Source organism: Sycon ciliatum, chromosome 4 (genome assembly GCF_964019385.1).
Source record: "Sycon ciliatum chromosome 4, ocSycCili1.1, whole genome shotgun sequence".
NCBI lineage: Eukaryota > Metazoa > Porifera > Calcarea > Leucosolenida > Sycettidae > Sycon > Sycon ciliatum.
The window spans coordinates 22011667-22027564 of NC_088646.1; the positions used below are offsets into that span (position 1 = coordinate 22011667).

The window sequence follows — 15898 nt, forward strand, 5'->3', positions numbered from 1 at the left end:
AGATCTACTGTAAAAGCAGAAATTTTCGGTGGTGTTTTATTTTCGGTAACTTCGGTGCCAACAATTTTTACCGAAAATAAAACGCACCGAAATTTTCGGTACAACCGATACTGTATACATGTAGTACTAGTACACCTACCTGGAGAACGGGTTTCACCGAAAATTTCCCGCTACCGAACCGCCGATTTTGGCGAATACCGAAAATATTACACCACCGAAAATTTCTGCTTTTACAGTACATCATTCAGTACATGGTAGATCTACGATTCTATGAACGAACTTTGGCCAGTTCACAACGTGACCTTTGGACTTCGGTTCACGATATCGCGATTTCGGTGCGCAGTGCAGCGTCACGAACACCGACACACGTGCAGCAGCGCAGGACGAAGTGCCTCCTTCCTCCTTCTCGAACTGACTGAAGACTGAAGTTAGTTCTTCTGCCTCTATCCATTCCTAGGAAGAATGCTGTCTGCCTGCGGTCAACCAGGCTGCAAGTCTCGACGGGAAGGGATCTGTAGGCGTTAGCCTTTGGGTAATCCTGAAATAAAGATTATTATTATTATTATCTACAAGGGCAGACTTCCTTTGCGATCCTGATGAAGGAAAGCTGGAGACCATTGCACATGCATGTAGTTCTTCCAAGTTCTTGCTCGATTGGACATGGACTACGCGAGAGAAAATTTGCCGGGGAGTGTCGGCAGTGCATCCTCCCGTCGCTTCTCCCCATATCGACGGTGGAATGCAGATCCACGTGATTCTTCGTCTGGATGTAGCAGTGGAACACATCGTCCTTCTTCAAGAGCCCAGATGACCCACGATCCTGCTGAGCCGTTGGATGATGATGGCATCATGTCTGCAGCTGACATAGCAGAAATACAGACCGGGCAGGCTCTTGAGCTTGATGGAGATGACAATGAGCAAATGGAAGAGGTATGATAGTGCAAACTAATGGCAGTCGTTGGGAGCAGCGTTTTGGCGCTCAACAATATCTGCTGCGCTACACAAACACAATTCCCAGTATTGAACATGGCCATAGCTAGCAGACTCCGCACACCCCTCTGGGGGGAGGGAAATCTAGATCTAGCCTAAACCCAGGGTGTTCTCAAAATTAATAATAGACACATGTGTGTGTACCGGTATGTGTGTGTGTGTCTGTCTGTCTGTGTGTGTGTGTGTGTGTGTGTGTGTGTGTGTGTGTGTGTGTGTGTGTGTGTCTTCGGGTGTAGCGGCCTATCCATTAAGTCTAAGCGTCTTGTCTACAAGGCCATTGTCCTCCCTACCCTCTTCTATGGAGCAGAGACTTGGCCCATGAAGGCCCGGCAGATGAATCGCCTGAATCTGTTTCATCGCTCATGTGTCCGTTCCATCTTGGGAGTCTCAAGGAGCGATCAGCACTCCCGTCATCTTAATACTGCTGATCTAGCCCAGAGAGCGCGTCTTCCTGAGGACATTGGCGCTCTCCTGCGTGAGTACCGTCTGCGTTGGCTGGGTCATGTTGCCCGTATGGACGCGGCCCGGATTCCTCAACAAGTGTTGTTTGGTGAGCTCGAAGCAACCAGACCACGGCATGGGCCAAAGAAGCGTTGGCGAGACACGATTGTCGGTGATCTGCGCTCGCTGGATATTCCGGAGTCCGAGTGGTATCGGCTCGCACAAGATCGCCCGGAATGGCGCAGGCGGGTTCATCAACATCGTCTTCCTCCCCCGGCACCGAAGGACTTTCATTGCGCATGCGGCAGAGCGTTTAGGAGAAGTGGCGATTTGAAGCGTCACATCAAGTACTGCCCAACTCAGTAGCCTATCATCTCCACTGGAGATGGGGCGTCAAAGGTCAAAGGTCAAAGGTGTGTGTGTGTGTGTCCCATATGGTGCAGTGGTATGTGCAGTCGATTTCCAATCGAGAGGTTGCGGGTTCAATTCCCGACGATTATGGTCGCACACGTCTTTCTTCTCTTTCTCATTCTCCTAGCTCTTCTTTCATTCTCCTGGGTGGTTACCAACAGCCAGTGTATGCCGGAGTATGTGGTGTGGTGTGTGTGTGTGTGTGTCGAAAAAGGAAAAAAGAATGAAAATAAAATGAAAAATAGGGATTCACTGGCCAGAAAAAGCCACTTCAATCAGCTGTGTGGTGGATACCAGGCTAAAATTAGTGGCGGTCAATTCATCAGCCTTGCAAGCTGTTGAATGGTGTAATCCCAGCACTAGTTGTTTTGTCTAGCATAGCTGTTCGCTATCATTGCTTCTGCGATGGGCAGGTCTGAGGTCTGAGGTGTGTGTGCGCGTATGTGTGTGCGTGTGTGCTTGTGTGTGGATGTGTACTGTATGCGTGTCTCTCCTTTGTTCTCACAGGTCTACTTGAGCATACTGTGCACGGGCGGAAAGCTTGGTGCAGCAGTGTTTGATACTACCACACTGCAGCTGAGGGTCTTCACTGATGTTGCAGAGGACGCTGATCATGCCTGCATGCAAGGAAGTGAGTGGATAAACTATGATCCAATGCCACGTGTACGTATCAGCTCTAACGCTCGCCTTTGTTGGCTTAATCAATTAGCTTTGCAGTAACTTGTTAGAACTGCCCAGAGAGTCATTCGAGAAGCACAGTAAAACCCACCAGTACGCATAAGCTTGGCATGAAGCTGATTTTGCTCTTTGTTACTGCGGCCTCGTGAATGCAGCAGCTCCAGGCGGCACTACCCTAGCACTACTAAGTGCTAACACTGAGCTGTGCAGTGAGTGGAACTCTGCTCAGTTATTTGTGAGGTTGCATTTTATTTGCAATCAAGGCACTTTTGAAGTGCGGAAACCTCAGGCTTCCTTTCTGAGGTTGCCGGCGAGATGTGCAGGATGCTGCATAAACTTTATTTTGTATGCGCTGTACAAGTTTTAACACAGGTCAAGCCAACAACCGTCATCTGCAGCTCCAAGCAGGATGAGAATATTCAGCGCTACTTGAAAGGTAAAATACGGATATAAATGCACTCTAAATTTAGCAAATTACCAGCACCCAACCCTGACTTACTCTGGACTTTTGTGCATGTGTGTGTGTGTGTGTGTGTGTGTGTGTGTGTGTGTGTGTGTGTGTGTGTGTGTGTGTGTGTGTGTGTGCACACTCGTGCATGTTTCAAATTTGATTCTTAGACCTGAAAGTCAAGCTGGATGTGTTGCCAAGTATTGACTTTGGTAAGTAACTTTTTTTGTGAGCGGCTCAAATTATTCCAGAGTGGGTTTGCTCAATATATTTTCTCAAGGGAAAACCTTGTTACTAGCAAGCTTTTGAATAGAGATAGCACACAACACAGGGGAGAAAGGAAAATCTCTCATTGCCCCACTTGTTTGCGACTACTGGGACAGTGAAGATCGAAGTAATACAAAAACAAGATTCTGTGCTAACTTACTGCTGCTGTTGCTAAGGATTGCAAGCAAGCAAGCGCCGCCTGATGACACTAACCACACTGCCAGGCTTGAAAGATGACATGACTGAAGATGAAAGGATGATCTACATGACATCACTAGTCCCCATGGACAATATCAACATGGTGAGTCATGCATTAGAAAGCAGGTCATGTATTCCCATGTTTTCCACCTCATTTATTCCAAAGGACAGCAAATACACTAGCTTCTTGGCCACACAAATTAAGCATAGCTGGGAGATGGGGCTGCTGGGTTCAAATCCAGCCTGTGGATTCTTCTTGCACAACAACTATGATGGCATCGGCTTTGACTTGTTTACATGCATAGGTACAGGCAAGTGGTGCTCTGATCAAGTACTTGGATCGAAAGAGAGTCGGCGTGGAGCTGGATGACCCACACATTCCCGTACCCATTATGTCCCTTAAGGTTTGTTCTGTGTAAGTCTAAGACTGAGGGTCACATTGCCTGGGTCCACTCGTAGCACATACCTCAAGTAGACTGGACACCCTCTGCCAACCAGGGTATTGAAAATTGTTCATTGTGTGAAGCCTTTCAGCCAACTTGTTATAAACCAACATACAATGTAATTTTATTAGGAGGCCTTCGTGTTGCACTGATTTGCGCAGTAGTGTATAAATTTACGGTTTCTCCAGAAGGTAAATGGACACCCATCTAAAGGGTGTATCCTACATGAATTGATGTAATAAAAACTATTTTCTGAAAGGAGCGAGTGAAAAGAAAGGTTCCGAGAAATTTTTGTCCTATGCCATGTGTGCAGGGGTGCAGCAATGTTCGTGGATAACAACTCCTTCCGGTGAGTACATCAGTCATCGGACTTCAGGCAGTATGCCATCACCTACTCTCAGACCACACCACTGCTACCTGTAGCTCGCAGGGTTGTACAATGCATGGTTTGACAGATCAGCACCCTTGTTTTCTGTATGCATTTATGGATGCATGCCCTGCATGTAAACAGGCTCAAAGCACACACTATTGGTGGTTGTTCTCTCCTCCCAATCTTGTCCCAACACTCACTAATCAAAGCTGCCTATTGAACTCACTACAAGTCATAACCTGCTTTGAAAGAGCAGTGGTTTCGCTTGCTGCTTCTCTGTACTCTATGCAAACCACTTGCATGTTCTGTGTATGAATGTCCATGACGAATGGCATGTCCAGGGCATTGCAGATCTTCAGCAATGAGACCCATCCATCCGTGTACAAGTCGGGAGGAGGCAAAGAAGGATTGTCTATGTTCGGTAAGCTGATATTCCAATGTTGTAGACGGCCTACGGTCTGCTCAAGGTCTCTTTCTAAGTAGGTACTACCTCCGACAAGCGAAACTTGGCGCGTTTTTTGTTGTTGATTTTTTTGTGTTGGTACCACAACTTCACAAGGCTGTGAGGCACTCGTAGATCTACGACCTACTTGTAGCTCCATGCAACCGGTTGCAGGAAGCCAAGCGACGAGCTGTTGAGTGGCACATGGCTCAGAGGCAAGCCAGTCTCTCGTGTACCAGCAAAACAGTGCGCGCGTCCCTTCTGCGAAGGAGAATCGTCGTGCTTTCGCGTTGTAATGGAAAACCAAGGAGTTCTCTCTCTCCACTTGGTCACTCCGCCAGCACAGAGTCCATACGTCCATCCCAAACAATCCTAGCGTCTTTCAATAGCCACCAGAGCGATGCGTCTCTGGTGGCTAAGGAAAATCGCCGGGAATTGCTACAGGCAATTTTGGGCAGTTGGCGAGAATACCCGGCAAAACAGTTCGAGTCCAGGCGCTTGTGGAGGTGTTGGACAGTTCTTAGCACGTCAACCTGGATAGTGGGGGGGGGGGGTGGCGGCGGAAACGACTACCCTCGACACCGTCGCTCGAGCACAGCACACAGGAGCGACATCGAGATTTTCAGAGCGATTACAACAGAGGTACTTGCTGCAACAGAATCCGCTCTAGTCGCACTTTGGTCTCAAAACAGGAACAATTCCTCTCCAGACGAAACTGCGATCTCTGAATCAGAGGAGAGTGATTCAGCCGAACAGATGTCTCTACTGTCCTTGTTGAGCAATACAAAGTTGAATTTTGGTGAGTCAATCCTTAGTTTTGATTGTAAAGTGAGAGTTATTTCTAGTATTTGAAGTAAAAAAACGCGCCAAGTTTCGCTTGTCGGAGGTAGTACATGTAGAACAGCCTGCTGTTTTCGACAGGTGCATCGCATGCTTGGCTACCCTGCACAGCCTGTGGACCACACAGAAGGGCATGCTTGGATGATCAGAACAATGGCCATGTAGGTCTGTACACAGCTGCACCCTGATGGGACACAGGGTGTTAACTATTTGGATACTATGGCGATGAATACAACACATGAAGATTTCTTGAACTCCACGGGTGTTCATCCCCCTCGGCTGTCTAAAGTGCTTTCCCCTACCATGTCTCCAGCAATTATGAAGACGACCTGCATTATTGATGTCATGATGGCGGTTGAAATTCTCCAGGTATAATGAACAGAACAAGGACCACAATCGGGATGAAGAAACTCAGGTACTGTGCATTTTCCAATGTTTCTAGATTTTGATCTCAATTCCATCGTCAGCTTGCTATTGTCAATTGCGGTTTCTACCTGGATTGCATTCACATTGCTTATTTTGAGAGCTAACCTTCCATCCATGCGCAATGAATTGGAATATTTGACAAAGAGAGGCAGGCGACTTTTCGTGTAGACCTGACAATGTTGGATAGCGGTTGGATAGCAGGTATAGGCAGATAATCAATTGCTACCGGTAAGCAAAAGAGTGATCTACATGTAGATCAACTACTAGTATCAAGATCGCTTCTACCCTTGTAATGTAAAGTGAATAATCATCTACGTTAGCATGCATCAGGTTTCTACTTGGAAGTACATGTGCATGTATATCTGAAGGTGTACCTAAGAACTGCTGTGCACTGTACCTGATTTCGTAGGAGCTGGTTTCTACGCCCACTCTGCAACATTACAACTCTTACTGAACGCCAGCAGGCGATCGACTTCATGGTGCAACCGAGAAATGAAGAAGTGGTCCAGTCTCTCCTTTCCTGCCTCAAGCATATCAAAGCCATACCGGTAAGCCCCGTCACCAGCATTAGTCCATAGGTAGTAACTCTTCCATGTTACCGAGGTTCGTTATGAAACAGCACCATCATGCCACTATTTAACGGTAGCAATGAAGTCTGGGATACGAATCCACAAGGGCTGGAAGATACATGCTTTTTCTTGCCAACTTCAACTTTCAAGTGAGCTTGTTCTCCAACTGCTTGCGGCCTTTCTTCTCCCCGTAGAGAATCCTGGCGAAAATGAAGTCGGCAAGTGGATCAGTGAGCGAGTGGCAAGCATTGTATAAGGTAAGGCTGAAGCAAATTACTACATATAGTATACTGGTACGAACCATGCAGTCTTATTGAAATATTGACTGCATAGTGCATACTGCAACACAGTCGTACACACATGAATTATATGTGACCTTGTTTTATTGCTTCCACAGACTGCATACAATGCACTACAGATTGGCGACCTATGCAGGCAGCTACCTGAGCAGATACCCATTTTCAAGAAGGTAAGATTGTGACATCTTCAGTATTACTGTCGTGAACATGGCAATACAAGAACTGACGCATGGCACCAGTCATCCCGACGCAGAGAGCCAGTATAAAGGCAATAGCACAGGGGATCACTATTTCTCTCTGGTCTGGTACACATGGTAGCTATTGTGATAATCGGGGACCAGGGAATGTTTCCCTTATAAGAAGCGTGCTAAAATAGGGGGAATTTGTCCAATAAGACATGTATTTCAGTCTGAATTTTCTTCTTTTCTTTTCGTATTAGCCCAAATATTGTTTTATGCATGTTCGTACCAAGGGGGTTTCATTGCGTCTATCCAGACAGATGAATTGCCTTTGCAAAGGTATGCGACTTATTGCAAGTGTATGACTTGTCACAGGTGGACTGGGCATTAAGAAAGTCGAAGACAGTCCCTGTGCCTTCTTTTACAACCACTTGTGTGCTCTCTCTGCACAGATCGCAAATGCATTCACTCAGAACCTCTACGAAATAGCCAGTTTAATAAGCAAGGTGGTAAGTTTCGCTTCTTGGAGTTGAATGTTCTAGAGAGACTTCCAGCAGGTTGCAGAGCACCTAAGCAGAGAGCTGGATTGTAACATCACTGTCTATCTATCTAGTCAAGGGACTTAAACCCATAGTTTCTTCACTACTCAATGCCCACATTTCAAGATGAATACAAAACCGGAATTCTCATAACGAGAATCACTACTCTTCCGCTGCCATGCACTGACAGCACCAGTTTCTCTACTGTGTTCAGGTGGATTTTCGACAGTCTGTTGACCAAAACCGATTTGTAGTAAAGCCTGGTGTGGACCCACAGCTTGACGAGAGTAAGTTGACAGTGCATGCTTCACTTACAATGTACCGTATTTCTCCGAATATAAGTCGCACCCTTTTTAGTTTATACGCTAAACTTCAGGGCCACAAAGTGGGTGCAACTTACAATCGAGCACGACAGACTACTTACTACTAAGTGAACATATCGCATAAGTGAAGTACGTGCCAGCAGCCCAAGACGCGAACACCGGAATCAAACTTGACTCACATGATCGGATTTCATTGAACAGCATTGCAGTATTCTCCACCATGTACACTGACAAGAAATCTAAAATTGGCTAGAAAATAATCGAAGAGGTTTCTGACTTTCTGTGTGTATCTGTTTGTTTCAGAGAAGAACACGTACAATGGCCTACCAGACTTCATGACAGTGGTAGCTGAGCAAGAGCTTGCACAGCTTGACAGTAGCATCACAGAGTGCAGTGTGATCTACCTGCCGCAGGTGAGTGCAACAGAATGAACACAGCAGCAACGCGTGTACCAAGCACCGAGACGTAGCATTTAGGCTGTTCTCTCCAACTGAATACTACCAACGACGGGCAGTGTGCTCGAAGTGTCCACCCTTCATTCCATACATCAGTAGCAAACCTGTCTTCCAGCTGCTGCTGTTGCGGTTGAGGAATTGAATAATCATGTGTCCTCTTTCTGTTCATCACTTGACAGCTGGGCTATCTTCTATCCATTCCACTACCCGGTGGTGCCACAGAGGAGGACAACTTTGACATTGATGGATTGGAGTTCATGGTGAGTTGCATGCCTGAGAAACACAGCCAGAAGGTAGAGGAGATAGGGACTGTCAAATGGCAATACCAGGAATGCAATAAAGAGCATGGTGTCCAGTGTGGACGCAAACACATTCCTTTGCCGCAAGTCAGTATCAAGTCAAGTGTCGGACTGTTCTGATTACAGAGTTATCAGCTGTGAGAATGCAGCTGCCGCTGGGAACTAAAATAGGGTCTCATCGAAGTGGGCACCTTGGTCAGCAATGCACAGACTTGCCCATGAGCTTGAGTAAGAGTCGGGAAAAATTGTGTCTGGGTATTACGTCCGGATGCGCCTCCACTTCAAAGCAATGTGCACTTTGTATTGTTGTCTTCAGTTTCTCTCCAATGGCACAGCCCATTACAAGAGTCCAAGTACAAGAGGTAAGCTCCACACTCAATACAGGTTGCCAATACACGCAGACCAGCATCATACACAACACAAATACGCCCAACAATGCGGCTATGGTTAGCCCAGAGGCACTGTCTTCTCACACAGGCTATACGCGAGGCTCTGTACGAGCACCTTCACTGTACATCTATTGATATTGCTTATCCCAAAGAAATTTTTATGGACTGTAAGCTAGCTAGCTACAAGTTGTTACAAGGTACAAGTAGCAAAACAAATTGCTAAACACGTGCACGTTTATTTTGTTTCATTTTGTCCAGAACTGGATGTCCTGCTTGGAGATACACAGTGTGAAATAATAGGTGAGTCTCACATTTCTAATGAACTAACTACCTTGCACCTGAAAATCATTCACCCCATCAGTGCACCCTGCCCTGCTACTCTGCATTATACATTGCCCACTGTCACAGCTATATCATACACCGTCTGCTGTCACTGCTGTATTATGCACTGGTCACTGGCACTGCTGTACTATACTCTGCCCACCGTTACTGCTGCAGATCAAGAGACAGCAATAATGCACCAGCTGCAGTCAGTGATACTAGAGCACAGTGGGACACTTCTCGATGTCATGGAGTACGCAGCAGATCTTGACTGGTAAGAGATGATGGAACTGCATTGTACATTCATTGGTATCAGAGATGATGGGACTGCAGTGTCCATTGTGAGTGTGCAGTCAGCACACCCCGGAATCAACTTGTCAGTAAACAGCCTCGTTTGCTACTTGTATCCTTGTATTACCGTCTCGCCACACCAAACTTGACCATTCATGCTGTAGCGAAGCTCTACTTGCACAGTACAAGATAGTGGCACTGTAGTGATCTCAGCACACCCACCGTAAATACGGGACTAACAGATGTAGTCACAGTACTTGTACATGTAGCACCAGAAAATTTGTCAAAGAATTCAAAAATTATCTATAAAAGAATGACATTGTGTGGCATATCCTGTATCTCCTCACAGCCTTCTGTCGCTGGCTCAGTGCGCAAAGGAAGGCGGTTTTGTGAAACCAGAGCTGACCGAAGACAACATGCTTCAAATCAAGGCAGGCAGGTGAGCGGATAAAGTACTACAGGCACAAGGTATCGTGATGCCCTATTTCGGTGCAATGGCTTGCACTCTATGAACCTGGCATACTCCTTTGAGTCATTTCACTGATAGAGCACTCAATGTAAGCTGCAATTGCAACGCTGCCCAGTGAAACCCGGTTGCGTAGGTGACCTCGTGCCGGGCACTGCACGGCCCCAGGTCTGCAAACAGGTACAGGTAGCTAACCGACTAGATTTCATTGAGCAGAACTCAGTAGCACATGCACACGCAACTACAGCATACCGTGCACCATCTTCCTTCTGCGCAGACATCCACTGCAGGAGCTGTGTGTAGATCAATTCGTCCCAAACGACACAACCATCGAAGAGCGTGCCGGCAGAATCAAAGTCCTGACGGGTCCCAATGCCAGTGGAAAAAGTGTCTATTTGAAGCAAGTGAGTGAGGATATGACTGCTAAGCGCAGATCCAAGGGGGGGGGGGGGGTATTGGGTCCATGTGCACCCAGTCTTAATGATTGAAAATGCACGTTCAATCTACAAGTACGAAATGCCACTTAAAATTTCAACACGAATACCTACCACGGGATGCTCAGGTGTTGGTGCCCCCCTTCTTGCAAGGTCTGGATCTGCACAGGCTAGCCTGTGACTAGAAATTGAAGCACTTCTGTCTGACACTACCCCACCAGCCATGCAAATCAGGTACAAATCGCATCAGCCAGTCAAACATACACCAATCAGCTTGCGCAGAACACCAACCATGACATTTTTTCCGCAAAACACCTGTTGCTTATAACAATGGCATGCATTGCCAAATACATTGCTAAACAAACACACACACACACACAGCCCAACAAAACTGAACAGTGCCTCGTGTTCCTGCCTTGGTGTGCCACATCCACAGGTTGGTCTTATAGTGTTCTTGGCACACATCGGCAGCTTTGTACCCGCTGATTCGGCAGTGGTTGGCTTACGCGATAGACTTTTCACACGGATCGCCACCCTGGAGACGGTGTCTGTCAATCTGTCCACATTCATGCTGGATGTAAACCAGGTAGTTTTCAATACATGTGTGTATGTGTGTGTGTGTGTGTGTGTGTGTGTGTGTGTGTGTGTGTGTGTGTGTGTGTGTGTGTATGTGTGTTTTGTTTTGTCTGCCTGTCTCTCCTCGTATACATACACCACACATGGCAATTGCATGAAAAACAGGATACAGCACTAGAATTTAGTATTTAAATTTCGTTCGGGGATACCGGTAATCCAGATTTGACAACAAACCTATCAATATCTCTCTTATTGGTGATAGTGCCATCGTGAGAATAAAGAATTGAATATCTTTTCTAGATGAGGGTCCTCTTTGCATTGGTTGAATCCAGGTGGCAGCCGCAGTTCAAGGAAGCAGTAAGCATTCTCTGGTAATCATTGATGAGTTCGGAAAAGGTACAGCAACGGTAAGTGACAATCTCTCGTAAACCGGTGTCATCTCGGCTATCCCACTGCACTCCTCTTGTTCCAGTAAAAAGTCAAACCATCAGCACTGGCACTGGACTTCAGGAATTGTCAGACATTCGTTTAGTAGTGGCGACCTTGGCTCAGGGCTGCCTACTACTGGTGCTAGTGAAGTGGCTGCAACTTGCCAAGCAATCTTCCTGTTGCTGTTTAAAAGTATATCCACAGTCTGAGTGACATTGTGCTCTGCCTGCGATGCGTCTACTTGTGTGCGCACAGATGGATGGAGTGAGTCTCTTCTGTGCTGTGATACGACACTGGGCCGACAAGGGTCCGGACTGTCCCATGGTGCTGTCATCCACACATTTCCACAATGTCATTCGGCAGGGATTCCTTCCGTCAACACCTCTTCTTCAGTTTCAGGTCGGAATACGATTCATACTTCCACCACTCAGTAGCGCCACACTGCCGAATGTCTCCATTCTTATCATTGGTTCCTCTATTCCTATGTAGCATGACTGTACAGTTGATTGGAATGCACTGCTCATAGAAGATGCTTAATTTAAGAATGTTCATACTTGTGCGTGCTGTGCCCAGATGATGGATACAATAATGGATGGAGATGATGTGGTCTTCCTTCATCAGCTAGTGGATGGAGTGACACGCAGAAGCCATGCTTTGCACATTGCCACTGTAGCTGGACTGTCACCAGGAATCATCGAGAGGAGTGCCGAGGTAAAACCAGGATACCTACTAGTATACAATCTAGAGAAAGTAGACCAAGACTGTAACTAGAGTGCTACACTGCATCACCTTAGAGCGTGCTTACAGTACAACAAGTAGTGTGCGGGCAAGCGTCGGCATCACGTAGAAACGTGATGAAGCATGATCATCGTGCTCACATAGGGTCTAGAAACACCACGAGGCTTTTACAGGCAGTGAACATTATTATATCAAAGTCCAGGATGAAAATTCAGTTGACAGTCAAACATCCAACACCGACAGGGTAGCTGAGTTGTTCTTCTGCACGAGGAACAGCTTTTTCCTTGCCTGGAGGCCACAGTCAAGATCTGAAACGTAACCGCGGTGTTTAGGCCATGAGTATAGCATTGTTATGCAACTTGGTTGCTTGAGCACATGGCCGTGTGTTTTGGCAGCAGTGTGAGCGCACCCCTACCGCTGTCCTCCTTCAAATAGAAGTTTGGGAAGAACACTTGATCTGGTAGCTATCTCCTCCAATTCACAGGCCCCACAGTAGCTAGTCTGCCAATTTGATGACAGAATTTGGATTCACTTCTACACGACGACGTTGCCAGCTGCATCTGCACCCCCCCCCCCCCCCCACCGAACCTCCTATAAACTATCAGAGGACAACTGCATATCACAAAAAGAATCACACGATTGTACACCATGTATGATGTGTCACTTGTGTTCATTGCACATGCCAGGTGTCTAACCTTATCAACGCCGGCAAGGAAGTACGCCCGGTGAGCTGCAAGCAGTCGCAGCAGGAGTTCTCCCGGTGAGTCCATATCTGACCGCTTTAGGATTCCAGAATGCAACCTGTGCAACACACATCAAAACAGGACTTCTCTTTAGGTCTCGAAACACTGAGAGCCATTCATATATAATTGTAAATGTAATTCTTCTGGCAAGCTTGATTACCATGTAGCAATAGTCACTGACGATACTGTACAGATTGTGACGGAAACCACACTGTCGCTGTAAATAAGTGCATTGAGGAGCACACCGTTTTACTCAATGCATAGTTCCAAGAGTACATGAAAACCAGAGTGTGCAGCTTGGGACCTTTTTTGCTATGGGTGTCTGTCACGGCGGAATTCCGTGATTACATCATATTAAGCGCAGATCTGAGGCGGGAAATGGCGCAGTGCGTACAACTGAGCTGCAGTTGTGCAGAAAGAGACCCGCTTGAATCCTGCTTGTACGCACTACATCACTACAATGATGTAATCACGGAATTCCGCCGTGACAGCAACCCATCCGAGCTGCACACTCTGGTTTTCATGTACTCTTGATAGTTCTGGCAATGATGCCGGAACGGTCTGTCGGCTGAGCTGGGTCTGCCTCACTCGCACAGCCACCTTATGTGACCCCTGCTATTGGTTGTTTCCGCTCCCTCCTGTTTCTTTTCCTTCCTTGGTAGGGTTGTGTAACTTGTGTTTAACACTTTGCGGTACATGTACTACTCAAGTAGTACTTGTTTTAAAAAAACTAGTAAGCATATCAAACAGCCAATCGAATGTACTTGGTTGCCTTTGCATTCTTATTTATTGGGTTGTCTGTTATTCAGGTTGTCAGACATTGTTGACAGGTTCTTGCAGTTGGACTTGGAAACAGCAGACATTGGCTCGTATCTCAAGAGCATAGCCACAGTGGACGGCTCGTGATTAGAGTGGACGCATTCGTTGGATGGAGCGTATCTTCATCTGCAGATTGCATAACGAATTCATAACTGGCATCAACTCAATACGGTCCACGCTCAACGTATGTACATCTAGAGAAGAGCAGTTCCTGATATGGTTGCATCACACGACTCACACCCCAAGACTTCAATGGCCACCTCCAGCCAGTCCCACTGACAGGAAAGTGTCCAGTGTCCACAGCAAGAATGCATGCTATACCTCATTTAGGTGACTACACTGCACTACATGATTGTACTAGTACATTGTACGTAGCATGACTGAGCTACAGCCGTAACAGGTGCATACAGCACGCACTTTGTAACCACACATCAGAGGCTCCGCTCCGTGTAACACTGTAGTGGCCCTACATTCTCACTGCATGAATACCACCACAGCGTTACATTTCACTTCACCTCTTCATGCAATTATTATGATTATGCATCAGAACAGAGTTCCTTGTAGACTATAATCGTCATTATTCATCAAGCGATGCCTCATATCCATTCTCCAACGTATTCTGGGAATTATCCAAAATTGAAGTTCACAGTAATGTGGGAGTTCACATGCCCCATGCTTTGTCGCAATGCTGCTCACCATGATTTCCAAGTTTTCATTATATCCTTCACATCTCAGGCCATGTCTAAAATGTGACAGCCACAGGGCGCAGCCCACTACAGTGTGTTTCAAAACCAGCATCTATACCACATAAAATCTGTGATTACTTTGTGCATAAAAATCTCAAAATTGGCCATTTGCTATCCGATCGCTTATTAAATCTATGAGAGTAATTGGGGGAAGGACCTGAGCAATATTCCGAGAAAAATTATCAAACAGCTCCAGCCAAATTTGAAATATTTCAAAAAATACCATGCGTCTATATTTTTGAAATGGACTGTAGTTATCAGATAAGATCACATAACTCTAGAAGGCGAGGTTCCTTTTGTGTACAGTAGAGTCGCGCTCCCAAGAACGTTGTTTCCAAGGGGTTAGCCTGGGACGTTCTTATTTTTCAGCAATCTGGCTGCGTTCTTATAGCACGTTCTTAGAAACAATCCGTACTGGATCATTATGTATCCCACAGGCTGCCAGAAAACCAACACCGCCGTTCTTAGCTTTAGGCTGTGGCGTTCTTAGAATTTCAGGCTGGACGTTCTTGGGCTCCACGTTCTTCAGCGCGCGACTCTACTGTAGCCCACTACCGGGTAGTCATCAGCAGGTGCGTAGCACCACCGTTGAAGGTGGCCCGGGGGTATCCCCTGTGAAAAAATTGAAATTAAGGTGCAAAAACGTGGTCAAAGCCGGACCGGTTGCTACACCCCTGATCAGATCAGATCACATAACACTAGCAGGCGATCATTCCTTTCGTGTAGCTCTAGGAACTGAGTATTCTGGTTAGAGTTTATACGCGCTGGGGCAATAGAGGTAGAGACTACATGCTTTCGGAAGTAACTGGAGTTTTGGATGTTGCACGCTCCTGGTAATGTCACTACAGTATATAGAATAGATCTACACCACCGTATTTGTCAAAATACAACTTTTTTGGAGTTTAATAATACTTTATTGTCCTTTTATTATGAAGGTTGTAGATCTAGATGTGCAGAAAATTAATTGCTGGAAGAAAAACAGGAATACTTACTTCATGGTAATTCTCTATCACCGTGAAGGTGATCTGACTGTATTGATCTGTATGGATTCACTTGATAGCATGCTCAACTGGCGTTTTCCACGGCGCACAAGGGTCTCGATTCTCATGATCTCAGTGGGTCCGAGTTTAGCATTCTTCCTGAATTCCTGACGAATCTGCTCTCTGACCTGCTCACTGCCACGGGCAGAGTCACTCTTCAGGAAGCTTCTGTAGAGCTGCAGGACTTGTCGTTGAAGATTAGATCTCATTCTACACTCTGTGACTCAGCCGTAGTGTGTCTACGTGTGTGAATGCTGAGATACAAAAAAATAATTATAAGCCCGTCCTT

At 46.3% G+C, this 15898-nt stretch overlaps 1 protein-coding gene and 1 long non-coding RNA gene across 2 annotated transcripts; one reads left to right on the forward strand and one right to left on the reverse strand.

Moving 5' to 3' along the window:
- Positions 1 to 383: 383 nt before the first annotated feature.
- Positions 384 to 14705, forward strand: LOC135815029 (mutS protein homolog 5-like). The gene is made up of 27 exons (XM_065328253.1): positions 384 to 930; positions 2350 to 2473; positions 2882 to 2956; positions 3139 to 3180; positions 3412 to 3536; positions 3739 to 3848; positions 4190 to 4225; positions 4588 to 4667; positions 5898 to 5943; positions 6364 to 6502; positions 6718 to 6780; positions 6921 to 6992; positions 7454 to 7510; positions 7755 to 7827; positions 8167 to 8276; positions 8498 to 8578; positions 8934 to 8979; positions 9265 to 9306; positions 9505 to 9601; positions 9968 to 10057; positions 10362 to 10488; positions 10955 to 11104; positions 11427 to 11501; positions 11779 to 11922; positions 12097 to 12234; positions 12948 to 13021; positions 13814 to 14705. Exons 1-27 carry the CDS (start codon positions 661 to 663, stop codon positions 13908 to 13910), a joined length of 2583 nt encoding a protein of 860 aa, XP_065184325.1. The 5' UTR covers positions 384 to 660; the 3' UTR covers positions 13911 to 14705.
- LOC135815030 (uncharacterized) lies at positions 8028 to 13062 on the reverse strand. Its single transcript, XR_010553251.1, has 2 exons — positions 12957 to 13062; positions 8028 to 8591 (listed from the first exon to the last, which is right to left on the reverse strand). It is a non-coding gene; the product is annotated as an uncharacterized LOC135815030 (long non-coding RNA).
- Positions 14706 to 15898: the final 1193 nt, after the last annotated feature.

Excerpts from the sequence above, each read along its gene's own strand:
- LOC135815029 (XM_065328253.1), top strand. The coding sequence starts at position 661 with ATGGACTACGCGAGAGAAAATTTGCCGGGGAGTGTCGGCAGTGCATCC. Across the intron at positions 3,849-4,189 it reads TCCCTTAAGGTTTGTTCTGT|GGGTGCAGCAATGTTCGTGG; the intron begins GTAAGTCTAAGA and ends CCATGTGTGCAG. Across the intron at positions 8,277-8,497 it reads GTGTGATCTACCTGCCGCAG|CTGGGCTATCTTCTATCCAT; the intron begins GTGAGTGCAACA and ends ATCACTTGACAG.